This window comes from Myotis myotis, unplaced genomic scaffold, assembly GCF_014108235.1.
Source record: "Myotis myotis isolate mMyoMyo1 unplaced genomic scaffold, mMyoMyo1.p scaffold_m19_p_15, whole genome shotgun sequence".
NCBI classification, from domain to species: domain Eukaryota; kingdom Metazoa; phylum Chordata; class Mammalia; order Chiroptera; family Vespertilionidae; genus Myotis; species Myotis myotis.
This window is the reverse complement of record NW_023416319.1, coordinates 7,101,459-7,124,408: the sequence shown is the minus strand read 5'-3', so window position 1 is coordinate 7,124,408 and position 22,950 is coordinate 7,101,459. Positions and strand designations below refer to the sequence as shown.

The window sequence follows — 22,950 nt, the reverse complement described above, 5'->3', positions numbered from 1 at the left end:
AATGCTTGTAATAAGAGGGAAAAAGAGCAGAATCCAAATTAAATCCATGGCCTCTGATCTCAGATTTCTTGGGTTCAGAGATCGCTCTGCCATCTATACTAATAAAAGGGTAATATGCTAATTGGACCGGGAGACCGGACATCTTCCAACTGTCTGTCTTCCTTCCAGACAATGCCACGGTGGTGGGGGCCGAGGCAGAGGCAGTTGGGGGCCATGAGGCTGGCAGGGGAGGGCAGTTGGGGGCCGTAAGGCCAGTAGGGGAGCGGTTAGGTGACGATCAAGCCAGTAGGCAGGCAAGCAGTTAGGAGTCAGTGGTCCTGGATTGCAAGAGGGATGTCCGACTGCCAGTTTAGGCCCCATCCCTGTGGTGGGATGGGGCCTAAACTGGCAGTCGGACATCCCCCAAGCGGTCCCGGATTAGAGAGGGTGCATAGTGGGCTGAGGAAGCCCTCCCCCCCCCCCCCCCCGCAAGAATTTCGTGCACCGGGCCTCTAGTGTACTAGATATGCAAATTCGGCAAGATACTTTGTGCTGTGCCTGTTTCCTAAACTATACCTGGAAGGTAATAGTAAAAGTCATCACCAAACATAGAGAATGTCCAGAATAATGCCTGGCAAATTTACTCAATAAAAAAATAATTCTTATTACTTATTCACAATTTTTTTTTCAAGTTTGTAAAGGAAAAATGCAAGGCGAGGAAGATTACCTAGAAGGTAACAACCAAAATGTTATCAATATTTCCTTCTGAATGATTTTGGTGGGCAATTCTTTTCTACTTTATTACACTTTGCAGTATGTATTCTCTCATATCAAAGTTTAAAATTAAGTTTTTTTGCACACATGGCTTGATGGAAATTAAGGTGGAAATTTGGAACAGGGTTAAAATTTACAACGGCTTAGACTGCAGCATTAATGAAATAGTAAGTCTATTATACAGATGATGTGCCAGAAACCACATTTACCTTTCCTTACTTCATTCTAAATACATCCTAACTAGAAATTACTTTTTCAAGTTTAGCCACCAGGAATAAAGTCAAATGTCTCTTGTCATCGTAATATTTCGACTCACCAAAATGAAAATTATTTTTTTAAAAATTAAACAAAAATCCCATGCAGACGTCCCAAAGGTGCCTTTCACGTTTCAGCTTTGATTAGCAACCGCTTTGGTCTGCTACACAGACGGCACAGATATTTCCGTGTTCATATCACCGCGACTTGATTACAAAAGGCAATGATTAATTTCAAAGCAGGCCACAGAGACAGGCCCTGATTACCGGGGGATGATGAGGGCGGAACGTCAGACCTCGCTCGTGTACAGCAGTCTCTGCCATTAAGGATAAGACTTTGCAAACGTTTATATCTAGCACCGCGGGCACCGTGCACTTTACACGATACGGGGCGTTTGTGCGCTGGAGACAGATCACGCCGGTTCCAAGTCAGGCCCGGGTCTCCGGGGCCACGTGGCCGCCCAAAATAACCGAACGCGGATTGGCCCCGAGGAGCCGCCGTAGTTTCCCCTCCCGCGTGGGGTCACGACCTTCAACGTCTCCAGCTGCGGGATTCTTAGCCAGTCGGAGCAGTTGGAGGACCTTTTCTCTCCAGAGGGGCTGACCCAGCGGCCGGGCTCAGTGGGTGAGCTTCGACCTACGAACCAGGAGGCCACGGTTGGACTCCCGGTCAGGGCACATGCCCAGGTTGCGGGCTCGATCCCCAGTGTGGGGCCTGCGGGAGGCAGCCTATCCATGGTTCTCTCTCATCATCGATGTTTCTCTCTCTCCCTCTCCCTTCCTCTCTGAAATCAATAAAAACATTAAAATACAGAACAAACAAACAAACTAAAAGCCGGGGCTGAGAGGTGTAGGCTGAGGACAGGAAGGGCTGCCGCGCCATGGGATGGCGGGCAAGCAGGGCCTGGGCCGGGAAGAGGGAGTTTGAGGCCCTTGTCGCAGGGGGCGAGGGCGGAAGGAGGGGAAACCGGGCTTGTGGGTGGGAACCGGGGGAACCAGGCCTGGCGCTGGGACCCTGGGGCCCTGGGACCCTGTCCAGCCCCGTCCTGCGTGGGCCTGGCCATTGGTGCGGGCGGGGGGCCCGCAGCCGAGGCCCAGCTGGACGCAGCCCTAGAATAATCCTTCTCGGTTGCGCTTTCCAGGATCCCGGAGCCGGGCCGCGATGAGCCTGGAGTCCTTGTTCCAGCACATCCTCTCCTCCGAGCACCTGGCCCAGGAGAGCCGCCGCCGGATGCGGGAAGGTCCGCGGGGCACCGGGAGGGTCGCGTGGGGCCCGGGGCGGCAGGCGGTCCCCGGGGCGGTGGTCCGAGCAGTTGCAGGGGCTGCCCGCCGCGGGGAGGGAAGGGCGGCCGAGCGGTGCCCGAGCCCGGCTCCAGCCACGGGCCCGGGGAGGCCGCGGTGCTGAGCCCTTGGCTTTGTCTGACAGTCCGGGCGGAAGTGAGCAGATGCCGGGACCACATGAGGAAAGCGACCGAGGAGCTGAACGAGGAGAAAATCAAGTTGGAATCTAAGGTATTGGCCATGGAGCGCGGGCTCCTTTCTCACTGGAGGAGGTGTTTTCCTACCGAACTCGTTGCCCTCCCAGGAGGAGGCAGGCTGGCAGGCCGGTGAGCTAGTGCCCCGTTGCCCGGAGATGTTTAAAGTCCTGAATCCAGTGACACCGTCCAGGCTCCTATGAATTAATTTGTCCTAAAGAAGCCAGGGTGAGCGATAAAGAGGTCCCTGTCCATGTTGGGGATGGTTACAGCTTGACGCGAGCAGAATGTCATTGGAAATGAATGATTCCGTGAGCAGTCGGTGCGGTCCATGCGCTTTGAATCATCAATAATGTAAGAAGCGGACTGTGTTGATGCAACAGCTGAATGTAACTTTCAAAGGAGTCTCTGTCTTTTGGTTTTTTTTTCTTTTCAATTCTCTCCCACGTTTTGGACGTAACTTTTCACCCCAAAGCATGTGTTTCCCACTAGCATGTCTCCCTTTTCTGCAGCATTTGTAAAGTTGTTATGTTAACTAGAAGCGAGGGGATCTGATGGGTTTTTGAAGGGGGGTGAGTAGGATTTTGGGGAGGCAAGGCAGTAGGAGGAACGCATGAGGGGCCAGGGAGCATTTGGGCAGAAGGGAGAGAGAGCTGCCAAAGCAGAGGGCTGAGGCCTGGGAGGGGGGAAGCCATTGCAGGCTTCTGATTGGGAACCTGTGTGAGAAAAGGGATTTTCAGAATCTCTCTCCGAGCTCTGGGAGGATGGGAGCGAAGAGCATCACTCAGGTGTATCACAGCCAAGGCCGTGCTAGGGGCAGGGGCAGACAGTCATGCAAAACTGTTTCTTCAGCTCCTGAAGACACACTAAGCAAGCAGTGGGGGGCGGGAGATCTGTTTGAGGGAGTCTGTTTTCTTAAAATATGTCTATTTTAACTTAGCGCTGTGAGGAATTTCCAGCTCCTTTGTTTTGAACGAAGTGACATGGATCCTCTCTCTACCCAAGAGCTTCTGCTCTTCCAATCTGCTGGAACATCACCCCGAAGCCCTCCCTCGGGCATCTTGGAAGAGATGTGTTGTAACATTCAGTGCACCGCCTTCCACCGTACAATTAAACCATAGGTACCAGTGTTTGCATCCACTTCACTATTTTGTAAGCACTATATCTGGAATTTTTTTCTTCCCCATTCTTTATTTCCACTGCCTATATCCCATGCCTAGCACATAAAACATTAGCGTTTTAAGTGAATTATTAAGTACCAATGATGAGATAATAGGGAGAGTGGTGCTGTCTTTTAAAATAGAATTTGGAACTGTTATTTAGTGAAACCTTAGGCCCCTTTTTGCCTGTGAGTAGTGGATAAACTAGCTGCTAAGAGCAGTGCTGAAAGCGAAGAGAAAGGGCAAAGCATTAACAATGTCATGATGTAGCTTTCTTTCTCTTTAAAAAGAATGAAGATACTTTCAGGATTGGTGACTAGAAGCTATTGGAAGTGATAGGCAAAACGTATACAACTAGGTAATGCGTAGCTAACACTTACTGAGCACTTCCTATATGCTGGCATTGTTCCATAGGCTATACCTGCATTTACTCCATTAATCCTGGCAGAATCATGTGATGGGGTACCATCCTTAATCCCTCTTTCTAGGGGAGGAAACCAAGAGGTTAAATGACTTGTCCTTGGCATATAACTTAAACACAAACTACCATAATGGAAGTACAACAGCATATTTTATTAAAACAGATTTCTGAAACTCATCTTGAATTTCTTTTTTCATATATAATATTGTATCTGCAGCTTTTACATCTAGTTTAGGGCATTATTTTTAAAAGGTCACTTGTGTAAGTTTTTATACAGAATGTATTTTTCCGGGATTCATGAAGATATTGACCTGACAGGTAACAAATCAAATGTTAAAGAAAAAAATTTACTCTGAATATTTCTTTGAAAAAAATTAGGTTTACTCTTTGTTAGCAGGCTGTTTTGCTGGAAAATAGAAATGTAGCTTATTGATATATACAAGTACATAAAAAATGATGACTCAAATATTTATACTTGAGATAAGAAAGCAAATCCCTAACATTGTTAGAAACATTTGCTGAAATTACTAATTAATATAGTCTCATAAATGTGCATTGCTTTTTAATGAGCTCATATATGTGGGTACTAATACAATTGTAGCCTACTAATAAAATTAACATATGAGGGTCACAGTTCATATAATAGTAATTTGTAATTTAAATAATTTGATTTATAATATAGTCAAAATGGTGTGTGTGTATATGTGTATATGAAGGGTTTAAAAGTGGAAGCACAATTACAATGTAAGTGACTAATGGGAAGAACTGTAGAAGTAATCATAAATTGATTTCTTGTTTCTTTTATTCGCAGAATTAATTATATGTCTGCCAATAACAATGAAAATATATTTACTTACATATTTGACTTGGCATTTATTGATCAATTTATCAAGTAGAAGCAGCATAAAGAGAAACTAGAACATAATTTGAATAGGCCAGTGCTTGAGTTAGTTGTACAGTAATACATTCATAAATATTTTAAGCATTTATTTTAGAAGTTGCTCGTGGTCAAAAATGTATTTATGAAGTACAATATTCACTTTTCTTTTGTTCTGTAAAACCCAGGTAGCATGTAATTAGAACTTGAATGATAGCATTTGCCTTTCAGGGCTCAGTGAATTCTTTAAAATATGTGGTTGCAAAAGTCTGATATTATATGGTATGAGTACATTGCGAATTGGACGGCCACGGTATGCCTGGTTAGGATTGGTAATATGCAAACAGAAAGACAAGAGCAGGATTTGCATTGATGCTTGCCAGTATACCTAGAGTTTCGGAGAGGTTTTCTAGCATTGACAACAGAGCAAATCAAAATTAAGGAATCTCAAAATACTTGTAGTTTCTTTTAAGCACCTTTAAGAATGTGTTGTGTTTTGAAAATGGTGTATAGTTAAAATAGTGTATCGTCAATCTTTATAAGTATATATATCAAACCTAACATAGCACCATACATTCTGAAAAGGAAGTAAATGGAGGAAAGTCAGAGGTGATTTTGTCTATGTTTTTTCTTTTCCCAATTTTAACTTACTGCAGTAGACATCTTAGCAATAATAAAATATTATGAACTCTTAGCCTGGCTGGTGTGACTCAGTGTTTGGGTGTCGACCTATAAAGCAAGAAGTCACGGTTCGACCTGGTTAGGGCACAAGCCTGGGTTGTAGGCTTGATTGTGTATAAGGCAGCTGATTAGTGATTCTCTCTCATCATTGATGTTTCTCTCTCTCTTCTCCCTGCCTCTCTCTGAAATCAATAAAAACATGTATTTCTTAAATGTTATGAATTTTTAAAGTAAAATTATATTGAAATAAGTAACTCAAGGTGCCTTCTTTTACTTAAAAATGTACACATTTCTCTTCTTTAATTGATAAAAGTTAAGAGGCTTCTCAGAGCAGCAGGCAATCTCATATCCATTAGTACTCTATTACCTAATTAGGGAAAGAGCAAAATCACAAATTACTATCATTTATACTATTGAAATTGAGATGTTTATTATTTAAATTTAATCAAAGAAAACTTTATATCCTGCTTACATTTAATGTTATTTAAGGTCTCCAACCCAATTTCTAGTATTCTTGCAGTATACTAGTACTTGACTGAGGTATGATCTTTTCTTGCTCATGTGCCACATTTTCTTATTATGAAGAGGAATTGTATATTTTAAGGAATAGGTGGCATTTTATTGTTCTTCTGTTAAAAGCAGTACTTGAAAAATCACTACAATAAGCATTCCATTGTTTTATTTCGTGACAGAATAGGAAGCTGTAATGATAGGTAAGGTTAGATACTACCTCCTGAGTTGTCAAATAACATAGAAGTCACCTTATTTAAAAGTATCTCCCTAATAAGAGTCAGCTTAGGAAGCATCATTCAGGGGTGGAGTAGAGGGTAGGGAGACATTAACTGGGGCAGTAGTGTGGTGAAGGCCTGGGAGAGGCAGGTGTGGAGTGGAGGGGGTCAATGGGGAAAGAAAGAGGACATGTATAGTACTTTCCACAATAAAGATAAATTAAATAAAAACACAAAATAATACTTTTGCTTTATTACTCTTTCCTTAATCAGCAGGTCTCTGGGAACGGGAGTTTTATTTGAGGAGAAGGGAAGAGTCATTTTTGGAGAATGAGGGTTATTTTGACAAGGGTGGAAGGTTGGCAATGGACTTGGAATCCAGACGGGTTCAGAAAAGATGAATGAAAGAGGTCGAGGGCGAACTGGGTACTTATAGCTGTGCCTGTGATCTTCATGCTGCCGGAAAGAATTTCTCACATAACCCTCGGTTCTTCTGAGGTCTTATGAATTGTTTTGTCTGAATAATATTTCAGGATACGTTGAAAGGCTGCCTACCTCAGCTTCTTTGATTCAGACTAGTTACATGGCTTTAAATATAGTTCGTTTCTCCTATAAATGACAGGCAATGTACAGTTACATGAGACAGAAAACCCACATGTCAAAAGATGGGAGTGAATTTTTATTGTCTTAATTTGCTTCACTATTCATAGCCAGGAGAAGATAGAGAAGAGGAAGGAATGGGACATATGTGACCATCACAGTAGGAAATAGATCAGATTATTACTCTAAAATGGTATTTTTCTCTTTATCATGAGCTCCTCTTCACCTCTATTTCTTGTTAAGCTTTTGTGTTTTATTTATTTTGTTTTTGCTGTTGTGAATGGGATCTTTTTCATGCTTTTTAAAAATTTACTGATAACTAGAAAAGATACAGTCCTTAGTTTTTGTTGTTTATTTTGTTATTTTTAACAGTTTCTCCGTAGATTTTGTTAAATTTATTAGGTATATAATAATGACATTTGCCCAAACAAACAAGAGAGAGAATTGTGTGTCAGCTCTTTGGATAATTATATTTCTTATTCTTTTTTCTTGCCATATTGCATTAAGAAGAACTTCTAGGACAAACTTAAGTAGCAATGGTCTTACCAGGCATCCTGATAATCCTCAATGAAAAGGTGACAGATGAGCAAAGACTTGACTGAGGTAAAGGAACCAGCCACCAAGAGGCTGGGAAAGGGATTTCCCAGCAGAGAGCACCCCGTGCAGAGGCCTTGGGGCAGGATTCCTAGTATGTTCTAGGAATAGCAGAACAGTGTGGCTGGAGAGGAGAGACTGAGGAGGCTGGTGGAGATAAGATTGGACACGGAGAAAGGAGTAGTATTGAACTTTCCTTACTGTATTAGGGTTACTGTATCATAGTGAGTTATTCCTTAGGCATTGCATCTGTGGTGCAGAAATGTATTTATAAAAAATAGATCTAACTTTTTTAAAAACCTTAATATCTGCTATTGATAAAATATCCATTGATGTACTCTAGTGTTTAAAATGTCTTTTGTCTTAGTGATAACAAACACATTTTCCCCCAATTGCTATGATTTTACAAATATGAAATCTGCATAGCTCTCTGTTTTCTTATGTAAAGTTGCCTCCTATACTGTTGCAGAGCTTTCAATCAGCACAATGTCAGATTCTGAAGGCTGAGATTATTCTAAACAACAGTAACCAGAACAAAGAGTAGCTCTGTGCTTTGCTTACTTGGACACACGCATTAATTTTAAAACCTCAGTCACTTTAGATTTTCAAGTTCTTATAGTAGAAAAATACCTAAAGGCACCCAGGCAGCAAGAGTGACGAAGAGTCACAAGTCATGGCTGTGCTGAAACTGACCCAGTTGACCAGATAAGTCAGCTCAGTGGGAAAACTGTAAGCTCTGTTGAAAATCAAATATCCCAAGAGGAATAAAATAGGGAAAGGAAAAATATCTTTTTTGCTGAGAGAAGCAGAATTATCCAGGATTGGCACTGCTATAAATGAAAATTTTCCGTAACAGCAATATTTTCTGACAAAGCTTGCCTATTTCATATGAGAATGTAACTTTAAAGCTGCATGCAAACACTTTTCTTCATTTGTAGTCACAGAAGAGAGAGCGATGAGAAAGAGGAATTTGTGTTACTGCTGCGAGGGCTTCCACCCTTTCTCTTTATTCTTTGTAGCCCCCTGCGGTCCCTGCATAACTTAGGAAATAGAGTCAGTAACTTCAAAAGTATATAAGTCATGATTTTACGTCTCTTCTACTATCTTCCCAATTCTGATCTCCACCCATCACTGTTGCAACAAAAGAGAGGTAGAGTTTTCTGAGGATAATTTATTCTGTGAAATGACCTACCTCATCTTGTGATCCTATCAATATGTTCAGGAATATTTACCTAAATTTTACATATCTGTAAATCTGGTTTTCAAACACAAGAATAATTTAAGAAATGAGTTGTGATAACAGAAACAAACAAGCAAACAAACAAAAAAGAAAGAGGAGAAACCCATTCTGCAAATAGGTGGCCATGAAAAGCTATTTCAGTCCTTAAGAGTTACTAACTTATACGTGGTAGAGAGGAACTGAGCAGATCCAAAAGTTTTTGTCCCTTTATTCCATTAAAATATGTAGACTCTCTATTAATAATATTAGACCCCATGTGGTCTGCAGCCCTAACTGAATTGCTGTCCTCAACATGTAGTCAGCATATGTAGGCATCTATTCTTTCTGATGGTCCTGACTTGAGCTTTCCCAAACCCGTGCCTCTGTCTCTGTTATGCTGTTCTAAAATGAATGTTGCTGTAATTTTTCTATAGTTATTGATTGGGATTTTTTTTAGGTTGATTAAAAGAGGGAAATGTAGAAGTAAAGGATAAAGAGAGAAAGGGGATGAAGATGAGTAGACTGATTAATAATAAAAAAAAAAAGCAGAAAAGACCTCAAAATGGATAATTCACATAGGATTTTAGAGAAAGGGGTATTATAGATATATCCTTCTTATCATTCTTTTGAACAACTCTACTTTTCAGTTTTGAGTACATAGGTTTTATTTTTCAGGTTATGATAAAATATTCTAATTCAATGCTAATAGCTTTCTTTAATCTTTATTTTCCTTTTTTAGAAAGAGAATGTCAGCTTAGTGGTGATTCAGATTTTAGTTGGTGATAGGTGGAACAGAACACCTTAATTTCTGAACTTGAATAATAAATTCACTTAAGTCTTATTGTGAAATTTCTTAGTTTGATAACTAGTATTTTGTCAACTTGTGTGTTTCAACACAGGTCATTTACAACAGATCAATAGCAGAAATAGAATCAGGATTCAAGAATTTGGATTCTAACAGGCTTGATATATGAAATACCTTATTGGATGAAACCAAAATTTATCCAGCCCAATATTTGATCTCAAAGCATTTTTGTAGGCATTCCTGGTTACCATCCATAATAGCAACTTGGAGATTTCGATACATACGCCAGCAACCTTCTCAATAAACTGGGATGGACCTACTCTTTGATAATTATTTTCCTTAAACTTATATTCTTTCAATTTACACTATTATCAGGGACTGAAGTCTCTTTCTGGTACCAGAAGTATTTATTACTTTGAAATAGTTCTAATATTTCCATGTTAACATGATTTACAAGAAAGGAAGTCAGAGGCCCCTATTTTAGTCCTGGCCTTGCCCCTAATTATGTAACCTTTGTTAAGGTACTTGACTTCTCTGGAATTCATTTTATATGCATTTATATAATAACTAGGGGCCAGGTGCACAAAAATTTGTGCATGGGGGGGAGTGTCCCTCAGCCTGGCCTGTGCCCTCTCGCAGTCTGGGACCCCTCGGGGGATGACCACCTGCTGGTTTAGGCCCACTTCCTGGGGAATTGGGCCTAAGCTGGCAATCAGACATCCCTCTGGCAGCCTGGGAGCCCTCGGGGGATGTCCATTTGCCAGTGGAGAGCAGACCTAAGCTGCAGTTTGACATCCTTAGCGCCGCTGAGGAGGCGGGAGAGGCTCCCACCACCACTGCTGTACTGGCAGCTGTCAGCCTGGTTTGTGGCTGAGCAGAGCTCCCCCTGTGGGAGCGCACTGACCACCAGGGGGCAGCTCCTGCATTGAGCGTCTGCCCCCTGGTGGTCAGTGTGTGTCATAGTGACCAGTCATTCCCAGTCTTTCTGCTGTTAGGGTCAGTTTGCATATTACCTTTTTATTATATAGGATAGAGGCCTGGTTCATGGGTGGGGGCTGGCTGGTTTGCCCTTCAGGGTGGGGGTCCCCACTGGGGTGCCTGGCCAGCCTGGGTGAGGGGCTGATGGCTGTTTTCAGGCTGGCCACACCACCTTTAGGGTTGGGGGGTCCCCACTGGGGTGCCTGGCCAGTCTGGGTGAAGAGCTGAGGGCTGTTTTCAGGCTGGCCAAGCCTCCCCAGCGACAGAAGCTCCCACCTCTCGCCTCTCCTTTTTTCCTTTTTTTTTCCTGGGATTTATTTACCTCCTATAATTGAAACTTTGTAGCCTGGAGTGGAGCTCAGAGCCGGCCAGGGCTTGGCTTCCTCCATCGCCAGGGGCAACCCAAGGCTCCAGCTCAGTGGCCATGGCCGGCTGAAAGCAGGTATCTGGGGTTTATTTACCTTCTATAATTGAAACTTTGTTGCCTGAGTGGAGCTCAGAGCTGGCCAGGGCGGGTGGGAGGGAAAGCCTCCTGCACTCCAGCTCCGTAGCCACGGCCGGCTGAAAGCAGGTATCTGGGGTTTATTTACCTTCTATAATTGAAACTTTGTTGCTTTGAGTGTAGCTTAGAGCTGGCCGCGCACAGGCTAGGCTGAGGGACACTCCCCCCCATGCATCACTGGAGCAAGCAAGCCTCCTGCTCGTTCCAGCTCCGTGGCTGCCGGCCGCCATCTTGGTTGGCAGTTAATTTGCATATCTCGCTGATTAGCCAATGGGAGGCATAGCAAAGGCATGGTCAATTACCATGTTTGTCTATTATTAGGTAAGATATATACTACATAGCTTTGAAGTATTTTTTATTCTCTGTAAATGTGATGGAATTCACAATCAGACTCTTGTTTGCCATTGTTATCAATTTCTACATGATTTTATAGATCTGAACAGATGTTTTCTAATCTGTAGTATCAGACAGTGAAATACTAACTGCCCCATTCTCACTTCCCCCAATTTTAAAAGTACTCTCTGATTTCCTTTGGTCTTGTAAAATTCACCTCTCTAATCTTCTTCTATTGCAGTGGTTCCCAACCTTTTTTTGGCCACGCCCCACCTAAGCATCTCTAAAATCCTGATGCCCCCTCTGCCTGTGACATATAATTCTTATTATTCAAAAAGTGAACTCCTATTCACGTGGAGGAAGCCTCAAAGGCCATGAACTTGGTCTACACAAGCTTCCAAAGAACATGGCATCCATGAAAGAGAAAAATAAAAGAACGAAAGGACAGTTGAAGTACTGAGGAAGAAATCACTAAAAAATTGTTAAAAATAATAATATGAATGATATGAAAAAATAGCAAATAAAGTTTCAAAACATAATAGAGAACTGAAATGCATAAATATGTCACAATATATATTTATATACTATATACGAGGCCCCTAGGACCATAAGAAGTGCAAAAAATTCACTGTTATAACTCATTCTTGAATAGTCAAATTGCCTCTTAAAAATCAAAAATCAAATTGCGCCCTAACCGGTTTGGCTCAGTGGATAGAGCGTCAGCCTGCGGACTGAAGGGTCCCAGGTTCGATTCCAGTCAAGGGCATGTACCTTGGTTGTGGGCACATCCCCAGTAGGGGGTGTGTGGGAGGCAGCTGATAGATGTTTCTCTCTCATCGATGTTTCTGACTCTCTATCCCTCTCCCATCCTCTCTGTAAAAAATTCAATACAATATATTCTAAAAAAAATCAAATTGCCCCTTAAAAATAAAATTGTCCCCCTGTGGGCCTGTGGCCCACATTGGGAACCACTGCTCTATTGATGTCTTTCTTAAGACAGAGTTGATGAGCACAGCATCAGGTACTGAAGGTGTGGGCAGATGTGCTATGGTAATATATGTGTGAGATCATATCTTCTGTTTAATTTGGGCTACTTTTTAAAATGCCAATATTTGTAGGACTTTTGAGCCACATCATTTCAATGTCTTTTAGGCCCATTGCCTCTGGACTGGACTCTTTCTAAGCTCTTTACTATTCAATATCTTCTAGGACAGAGATTTCACAGCCTGACTTACAGCTAACATAAATCTTGCTTTCTGTAATTTAAATTAATTTTTTTTTTCCTATGGAGATAGGAATAGCCCCAAACTAGGAGTGATACTTTCTTATGAGGGAGGGCCAGTACTGAACATAGTGGAAAGGGCATTTCCAGCCCAGCATCGTTTTTAGCTTTTATATATCACAGCCTTCTGACTTTTATTTCAACATACATGGTCTCAAGAGATGCTATTTTTTATGGCCCAAATAAAATAACAGTTACATGTCTAATATTAATGTTTACTATATCTCTTGCTAGTTGGAATCAATTGAGGTACTAAAGTAAAAAATAAGTTCTCAAAACCCACTTGAGGATTTTAGCAGATTTATGTTTTATTTAATATATAACTATCGCCATGGGATTCAGTTTTTGCTTATGATTTGTAGCTTTTATTTCATTATTTTATTAGTCATGTCTATGATTTATTCATCCATATCTTTCTTATGAGTGATGAGAACAGAAACTTGTTCTCTTTTTAAGGCTGTCTTGAAGCAGATCTCCATGTGTGTAGTCAAAAACCTTTAGTGCCTAAGTGAAGAAATGTGCTAGATATTGGAAAGGAAAAAGAAAACAGATTATCTGTGCTTGAGAAGCCTATAGTTTTATTGGGGGAAGAGATTATAAATATCATAACTATAAAGCACTTATAAAATATTATAAGATAGTGCATATTAAGTAAGGTGTTTAATGTGAATTATAATTTGTATGTGAAGATAGTACAGAACATGTTTTATACTATACAGAGCTGTTCTATTAACTAAGGTACCCTAAAATGTATAATTGGTTCATTTGGATTTCTGATTTTTTTAATTTTACTTTAAGGTTCAGCAGTTTTGTGAAAAATCCTCCCTCTTACAGCTTTTGAAAACTCATGAAAATGCCTTAGAAAGACAGTGCAGTGAAATTATAAACCAAAGGAGTATGCTTCTCCAAACCTTTGTAAGTCTCCAGCCACTTAGAGAAATCTATTTCACTAACTGTGTCTATTTGAATACACTTAGGTGTACTTTTAGAAAATTACCCACAGGCACGTTGTCAGATAGTCCTGTCAGATACAGAAAGTATTAAGTGCTATTTAAAAACAGTTGGTAGTTTGAAAGAGTATTTATTGGCAAGGATACAGTATGCAAATTATTTGTAATTATAATAGCATGAAAGAAACAGTGAAACTGATTTGAATTGCTCAGACTTCTAAACATTGGTTTTAAGGCTTTTGAAAAGCAGAGAGGTTTGCACTGTAGGCATATTTATGGATGTGGGTGAAAAGATGGATTTTGTTTATCTTTTTATCATAAGTCAGAGCCAACAGACACAGTAGTTTTAAATGATAGGGGCAGTTAAGGAACATAACTCGCAATTAATTGACATTTCAAAGAAAATACATTATAAAATATTAAAAATATATATCTAAAGTCAACAGAATCAACGACCAGTGGTTTATGAATCGCATGGCCAGTTTCCAAATGTAGCTCATAATCAGTTGGCATTTCCTAGGAAAAAAAATAGAAAAATGTAGTAATGTTTGGCTTCTAGCTGTATCAAAAGTTTAGGTTCTAGCATTGTCCAAAGTTTTTGGAAATTTTTATTTCTACTGCATGTTGATAATTCATAAAAATGTAAACTATTTAGAACTGAATTTAAAATGAATATATAATTTTGCTTTCATTGTATACATTTTAAAAGGTTTCCTTTGATTTCCTCGTTTATTTCTCTATTTTTTATAAGGCAGTAATTTCTTTGCATATAGATTTTTATATTCAAGTTTGGTCATTTAATTACTTTACTACCAAATTTATACTGCAGTGACAAAATGGAATATATGATTATAACTTTAATATAGAAACAAACACATATATAATGGTGAGTGGTAGAGTTTCTACATCAATAATTTTCCCAAAACATTACGAATAAATCTTTCATGTGAAAATAGTTGGCTGTTATTACATAATAGCTTTAGCTTTTTATGAATATCACCAGAGAAGTAAAGCATTTTTGTGACAATACCGAGAAGTATAATGTTACATTTTGTTGTTAATAACTTCAAATGATTGCATTTTAAATCACAAAATAAAAATATTTTTGCAATTACTTCTTGTATTTGATCCTTTGTTTCTGCTTCTTAGGAGGCTACTAAGAAAAAAGTGATAGAGGAGGAGGAAAAATTTATTAAGGAAATTACAGACTTCAATAATGAATATGAAATAACAAAGAAAAGAGAGCTTTTGATGAAAGAAAATGTCAAGATTGAAATATCTGACTTAGAAAACCAGGCAAACATTTTGAAAAAGGGTATGACTATATAATATTACCTCACTTATCTGGCATTAATGAAATTGAGCTTGGCTTCAGATAGTTTTGGTGGAGATGTCTATGGCATAAACAGGTGGAGACGCCCAGAAGGCAGGTGGAAATGTGGTTGTGAGGCTGATAAGAGAGAGCAGAGCTAGAGTATTAGGTTTGGGACCGAATCCAGAGGAGTTGGTGACATCATGCAAAGCAGACATGCAGAGGGAGCCTGGAGGAGAGCAAAGACCGAAGCTAGAAACTAGGAAAGCAGAGAATTTAAGGAAAGGAATAGAAAAGGAATTAGAGTAGTCAAAGAGGAGAACCAGTAGACAGTAATATTTTGGAAATTAAAGTAAAAAAAAAAGTTGTTTGCAAATGAGTGTGAATCAAAATACGAAATTAATTTGACAATCAGAAGATGTCATGAACAGTATCATAGAGTGGCGGTTGAGGAAGTAGAGAATGAAAATACACATGATATTAAATGGAAAATGAGTTTTTCATGGAAGTTGTTTTAAAATGTACTGTTGGATTCATTTAGTCAATGAAGAATAGTAAACACATTTAACATTTTTATTGACTTAGAGCTATTGTTATGAATATTTTATTGTGCTTTACATATGACAATTTTTATTATTATAGGTAATATTTACTAGGCATATGTCATATAAGAACCACCATCCTGAAGATTATAAATGTTAAAGTTATGCTGATTGAATTTAAATTGTAATTTCACCACTTAATTGATCTTGATCTTGGGCAAGATGTTTGACTTTTCTTTGTGTCAGTTTCCTCTCTTTAAAGATAGGGGGTTTTAATAATGACCTTAACAAGGCTGTTGTGAGGATTCTCCTCCCTCTCTCCCATCCTCCTTCCCTCCTTCCTCGTCCACCATACTCTTTTAGGTGCAATTAAAGCTTTTCCCACTTTAATCTATTAATATAGTGAGTTTTATTAATAAATATCCTGTTATTAACCTTACTTAGTTGTGGCCTCTTAGTCATCGAATGTACTTCTGAATTCTGTTTGATAATATTTTTTTAAGATTTTTGTACCAGTACTTATAAATGAGATTAATCTTTGTGTGAGTGCTATGTTGAGTCAACTGAAAGAATGTAGTAAAATGCTTCCTTTTTTCTCCAGCTGGAAAAATGTAGATACTAAAATGATCAGTGCCTTCAAGGTTTGAAACAACTCATTGGTGAAATGTCTCTGATGCTTTTTTCTCTCCTTTGTATTGTTCAAATTTTAAGCAGATATGAGAGCCAGTTTCTTCCCAGAGCAGTTTTAGTTTCCATTTGTCTTCCTTCCTGTCGGGGCTTGCTCTTCCATCCCCTCCTCTAATCCATACCACCACATCTGTTATTTCCTGACACTTGATTTTTCTCCTGCGTCTTCCTTCTTCCCTTGGCTTCCCCCTCTGACCTTTCCCATGGAGCTTTTAGCCTGTAACTGTGGTTAGTCATCCAGTTTTCTGGGTTTTGAATAATCTTCATCTTCAAACTCCATAGCTGTTTTATTATTTCCCACTTCTCAGAGTGTTCCCCCGCCAGACATCCTCCTTGACTTACTTTTTAATCCCAGAGTTAGGCTCTGTTCTCACTCCTTGAAAGTGCCAAAACATTAACACCCATGTATTTTAAAAGAAATTATTATATTACTACTGGCCTATTATAATGAGCCTCTTACTTTATTTATATTCTGTTTAAAAATATCACGATAAACATAGCAAACCAAGCACCTCAACTTGCTTTGCCATCCCTGCACAACCTCCTGCCTCTCTCCTCCAGACTCACCCGGTGCCTTTGCTTTCTGTGCTGAAGACACACTGACCTCTGTTGTGTCCTAGGTCAGTGATGGTGAACTTATGACACGCGTGTCAGAGGTGACATGCGAATTCATTTTTTGGTTGATTTTTCTTTGTTAAATGGCATTTAAATATATAAAATAAATATCAAAAATATAAATCTTTGTTTTGCTATGGTTGCAAATATCAAAAAATTTCTATATGTGGCACGGCACCAGAGTTAAGTTAGGATTTTTCAAAATGCTGACACGCCGAGCTCAAAAGGTTCGCCATCACTGTCCTAGGTTGTGCTGTGCTTCCTCCTGCCTCAGGACCTTTAAATATGCTTTATTGGAATACTCTTCTTATTCTTTATCTACTTAATCCAGTCATTCTTCTGGTCTCAGTTCAAATGTTACGGCCAGAGGAAATCATCTCTGACACAGACCCCCTCCATCCCATATTAGGTCAGTTTCTCTGATTCTGTTCTCTCATGGTCTCTATTTTTTTTTTCCTTCAGAGCATTGTAATTACTTACATACTTAGTTGGTTCATAACTATCTCCTCTACAAAGGTGTAAACTTTCACAAGGACAGGAGTTATGTCTGTTTTACTCACCAGTGTATTTTTAAAATGTGCCTAGTATATTCATTCAGTAATGATTTATTTTTTGGTACCTTTTTGTGTATCAGGCACTATTATAGGCATTGGTGATACTGCAGTGTGCATTCCTATAAGGAAAAACAGTCATTCATGTTCCAAGCTGTCAGAATAGTAAGATCTCACTAAACATAAGAGTCCTCCCTTCATCGTAGGGTTAAATTAGCCTAGGTTTAAGGCTATTCTAGACTCACTGTTAAAAAAATCTGAAAAACTAGGTTTGAACCTGATCCATAAGTTATTTAACCACCTGCCAAATAACAAATATCAACATGGTTTAGGGGAAGATAGAAAAATTCAAACATTTAACAAAATAGTAAACACAGTGTCTTGTCTCCGATAAAAAAGTCACTGGACACTTGGAGCAGTAGCAAGGAGGAAATTCGGTCAATTGCAACACACACATAAATGACAGGTAGGGTGCAGTAAGCGAAGAAGGACTTTAAGACTGCTCTCATAAATAGTATAAGTGTGCTCACAGACATGGATATAATCAAGAGAGAAGTGAGAGATGTGACAGTAACCAAAGACACAGGAAAAGCACTTCACAAGATGCAGCACCCTTTTGTGATAAAAATTTAAATATAAATGTGTTTGCTGTGGGAATAAAGGGAGGAAGGCATTCCACATAGAAGAAACAATATTAGCAATATTGTGGAACCTTGTAGCCATTTGGTGAATACTATATACTATCCCTCTAAATATGCTTTAGCTTTGAAAGATAGAGTGTTCTTTTTGTCTCATTGGTAAGTTTGTTTTACTTAGTGATATTACTTTATTTTGAATTCTCTGTTAGTAGTCTAACCGTCAACTAACATTCATTTGCATCCAGTTGGAGCTTAAAAGAATCCTGGTCAGTTTGTTAGAAATAATTTGTAGGTGGCCAAGGAAGCCGGTCCAGGCTTAAAATTGACGATTTGCTGCTTAAATTTTTACTATAGCAGGAAAAGTTAAGAGGTGCTGACATTTATGGCGAAGCCCAAGTAATTAAAATAATGTTTTTTGTTTACTTGTTTCTAGAAATGCAGTCAATGGAACATGACAGTGGCCAGTTAAAAGAACTTCAAAAACAAAAGAGTGAATTAATGCAGGAACTGTTTACTCTGCAGAGAAATCTTAAAGGTCATACTCTATGTGTTCGTTTATTTTGCCAATGAGTATATTTATATACAAAAGATAGAGTCATATTATTCTTTCAAAATGTATCAACCTATTGGGATATAGTGCTGTTATTGGTATAAAGAAAGAAATAGGTAAAACACTGAATTAATCAGTGTTAGATCTGATTTTTGCAATAGTTTTTGAAAGAGAGGGAGAGAGAGAGAGAGAGAGAAGCATTGGTGTGAGAGAGAAATATTAATCAATTGCCTCCCACACACATCACCAGGGATCAAACCTGCAACCTAGGCATGCACCCTGACTGGGAGTAGAACCCACAGCCTTTTGGTGTATAGGACAATGGTCCAACCAACTGAGCCACCAGTGGTTTCTCAGACTTGGAAGTTGACATTTGGGGCCAGGACGTTCTTTGTGGTGGGGAACTGTCCTCGTAATGTAAGATGTTTAGCAGATATTTTTAATGTCTCAGGTTTTGTTAATAGTATTTTTGTGCCTTTAGTTGCTATATTAAAGTAGAAAAATAAAAATCATTAGCACATTTTATATGAAGCAGCAAAAATTAGGGTTGTTCTTATGAATGAGTAAAGATAAACTTTATGTTTAATTTTTAAAAGACTAAGAATTTTCTTAATTGTTTAGTTTTTGAAGAGAAAAAGAATGAAGCCATTTGTACTACCAAATACCTAGAGGCAGAAAAAATAAAAATCAGTGAGAAGCCTCAAAATGATGCTGAATGCTTAAGGTAAGAATTGCCCATTACACTTTGGTATAAAAATCTGGTAATTTTTCAAGTTGTCAGATAGATTTCAGCATAAAGCTAACTGCATAGATTTTTTACAGTTTCAGATGAAGACATTATTTTTTCTCTGTGTATTCTGAAATGTGGTAATAAGCAAGCATGTCACTAGCTAGAAAGTGCTACATATAAGTTTCATGATGCATTGAGTTGATAATGCTGGAATCAATTTTATCTTTTCCTATACCTCCTGTGCTCAGTGTTATTCACATCCTAATGGATTAAGACAAAGATTGGTCCCACAACTCTCCTTTCTTTTATCCCTGACTTTTCTTTTGGAAATGATTGGAATTATTTTTTATCTTTCTAGTTTTCAGTGGGGAGAGGAGTCACCATCTACTATTTTGCTTAGAATTTGTTACTCTGGTTTTGTGCCTAAAGAATGAAGCTGTATTTTCTGTATGGAATATTCAGATGCTTTTTATGTGTTTGGATAATGAAAGAGTGGCTGATGTCTAAAATGAAATAGTCATATACACAAGGAGGAAAAAGAAAACCCAGTTTATTAATTTGACTATTTTATTTTATTTTATTTTTTTAAAATATATTTTATTGATTTTTTACAGAGAGGAAGGGAGAGAGATAGAGAGTTAGAAACATCGATGAGAGAGAAACATCGATCAGCTGCCTCCTGCACATCTCCTACTGGGGATATGCCCACAACCCAGGTACATGCCCTTGACCGGAATCGAACCTGGGACCTTTCAGTCCGCAGGCCGACGCTCTATCCACTGAGCCAAACCGGTTTCGGCAAATTTGACTATTTATTAATAATTCAGTGTGCCGAACCGGTTTGGCTCAGTGGATAGAGCGTCGGCCTGCGGACTCAAGGGTCCCGGGTTCGATTCTGGTCAAGGGCATGTACCCTGGTTGCGGGCACATCCCCAGTGGGGGGCGTGCAGGAGGCAGCTGATCAATCTCTCTCATCAATGTTTCTAACTCTCTATCCCTCTCCCTTCTTCTCTGTAAAAAAATCAATAAAATATATTTTTAAAAAAAATAATAATTCAGTGGTATGTTTGCTGGTTTAATTTAGAGAAGTTTCTATACTTTTTAGACTTAACCAGGCTTAGAATAACCAAAGAAACCTCATTACTGAATCTCTGAAGAAGCAAATGAAGCCCTCTTTCACATAAATCATATAGGAAATATGTCCACTGGAGCTGAACAAATGCTTCATATTAGTAGTGTATTGCCTTAGGCCATAATTTTAGTAGATTATGAGAAAATATTTGCAATTTAATTTTATGTTAAGTTTTGTAAGCATGAAATATCAATCTCCTGGGTGATATGTGTGATGCAGAATGAGTTTCTGTAATGACAATCTGCTCATTGATTTTTTTACACTTTTAAAAATGGTAATGACCATTGGTATCATAGCTAGTAGTATAAGGGCTTCTGATAGGACCTCCAGTTTGGTGGGTTTATTACTCATCATAAAACTGTGCCCTGGGTTAAACTTAACCACACAGAGTCTGTTAGAGCGTACTTTCCCTCACTGACTACCCAGAGAGGGACTTTGGGAAGAAAGGAGCATTGGTCCATATTCCTAGGCCGTTCTTTGGAGTTATTACAGGAAATGCCAATATTTATCAATTCCTACTTTAAACTCTGATATGCGTGCCTTAGTTTCCCTGCTGGTATAGTCTGTAAAAGTTATTTTGAGTGTGAAGAGCAGAGTCAAAGTACAGAGTGTAAAATTTTTAGGAAAGAGGGACTTCGGTCCTATTAATTAGTTCATAACAAGACGCTAATGATGGCAAGCAATTATATGACATTTATGCAACTTTATCATGAAGGCCCTCATTAAAGTTCAGTTGGTTTTATCCCTTAATTTTGGAAGAGAATAGTCTTTTTCATCTTTTTGTTCAAATGTATACTAAATTTTGTAATAGTAGCCTTTTTCTTAAATTTTCAGGTTTAGCTACTACTGGTATGGCTGTTATTTTTATAGGTGGATGGGAGGGTTTCTCAAACTTGGCAATGCTGATATTTGGGGCCAGGTTGTTCTTTGTGGTGGGGAACTGTCCTACGTAGTGTAAGATGTTTAGCAGCATCCCTGAACTCTATGCACTAGATGCCAGTAGCACCCAGCACCCCCAGCTGTGATGCCTAAAAGTGTCTCCAGACATTATTGCCGACTGTCCCCTGTACACAAGGATATGAGGGAAATCGTCCACATTGAACAACTAGCTTTATTTTAAGGTTATTATAAGTACACTTTTATTAAACTTTGGTAAGAAAGCAATTATAAAAAAATTAATATTAGTTCATTTCAATGAGCGTATTGTTTCTACTTTTAGTAATTAAGATTTTTTAACATGTTTTTATTGATTTTTGAGGGAGAGGAAGGGAGAGGAATGACAGATAGAAATATTGATGAGAGAGAAATATCGATTGGCTGCCTCTTGCACAACCCCTACTGGGGATCGAGTGTACTACCTTGGCATGTACCCTGACTAGGAATCGAACCGATGACCTCCTGGTGCATGGGTCAACACTCAACCATTGAGCCACACTGGCTGGGCAGTTAGAAAATTTTGATACATATTTTATTCTATCTATATTGCTGAATTCTTTTATAATTATTGTGTGTTTTTTAAGTTAATTTGTAATGTTTAGGTTATTTGTTAAACTCTATCTTGATGCCGTCCATGAAAGTAGAGAACAGTACTTACCCTCACGATGGTTTCATGATCTCTGCTATAGGTAATCTTTCCGTTTTTATAAATACCAAGATTTCTGTCTATTTAAGAGTCTACATGGGAGTGTGGGCTCGTTCATGAACAGGTGTGAAGGCAGCGAATGTGTAGAATATTGCTCTGCTCCACACGTCAGCCAGAGGCTTCCTCGTGGCTGGTAAAGCTGTGACGAGCTAGTTCTTTCATGTGGTCCGGGCAGCACAGAGATGGTAGCGCTCAGGGCCTTGAGAGCAAGTACGCATGGAGGTTAGGAGTACAAGCCTTCGAATCCCAGCTCTGGAAGGTGAGTGACCTCAGAGAAGCAGGAAAGAAGAATGTGAAAGATTGGGCTCCCAACACCTATTATTTTTATTATTCTCCAACACCAGACACTAAAATCTAGTTCTAGGTCACGACTTTTTATTACTTCAAGTGGTGAATATCCTGGACAACTTGCAGCGTTTCAGGCATTGTCCTTACTCACAAAACTCCGTTGTAGAATGGTTTTACATTTTTAATAAACAATATTTGTGATTGTTCAAGGCAACAGGAAGTTTGTTACAGAAATGAAGCTGCATAGTCATCAGCCTGGGATTTTTTCTTCTGTACATTTGAAGACAGAATGTTCTTGTGAAGAGCATATTTGCAATGAAAACTGTACAAAAAAAATTCTATTCTGATACCAAAGATACCAGTAAATTTGGAAAGTGATTGATATTATATGTGGCTCATAGAATAAGCAAAATTATTTCAAAGTTTAGGGATATTTACAACTAGGCCCATTTATATTGGAATAGAAATTTTAAAACAATTAATTGATTCTGTCATCAAAATTGCCTTATTACTTAGCCCCATCCCATGTTAGTTTGTACTAATCAACTTCAGTATCTAATGCCAATGTATAGAGATGCCATATTTATGCTACTTTTCTCCCATCGATGGATCTCCAAGAGTTTCTAAATATTCATAATGAGAAACATTTTA

General features: G+C 39.0%; 1 protein-coding gene across 1 annotated transcript in view; it reads left to right on the top strand.

The window, feature by feature from the left end:
* The first annotated feature begins 2,169 nt into the window (after positions 1 to 2,169).
* The window catches only part of CCDC172 (coiled-coil domain containing 172), a 28,940-nt gene continuing 8,159 nt past the window's right edge, over positions 2,170 to 22,950 (top strand). Inside the window, exons 1-6 of the mRNA XM_036337320.1 lie at positions 2,170 to 2,248; positions 2,434 to 2,519; positions 13,461 to 13,577; positions 14,762 to 14,927; positions 18,391 to 18,492; positions 19,129 to 19,231. Coding sequence (XP_036193213.1) covers positions 2,170 to 2,248; positions 2,434 to 2,519; positions 13,461 to 13,577; positions 14,762 to 14,927; positions 18,391 to 18,492; positions 19,129 to 19,231 — 653 coding nt within the window. The remainder of the gene's footprint in view (positions 2,249 to 2,433; positions 2,520 to 13,460; positions 13,578 to 14,761; positions 14,928 to 18,390; positions 18,493 to 19,128; positions 19,232 to 22,950) is intronic.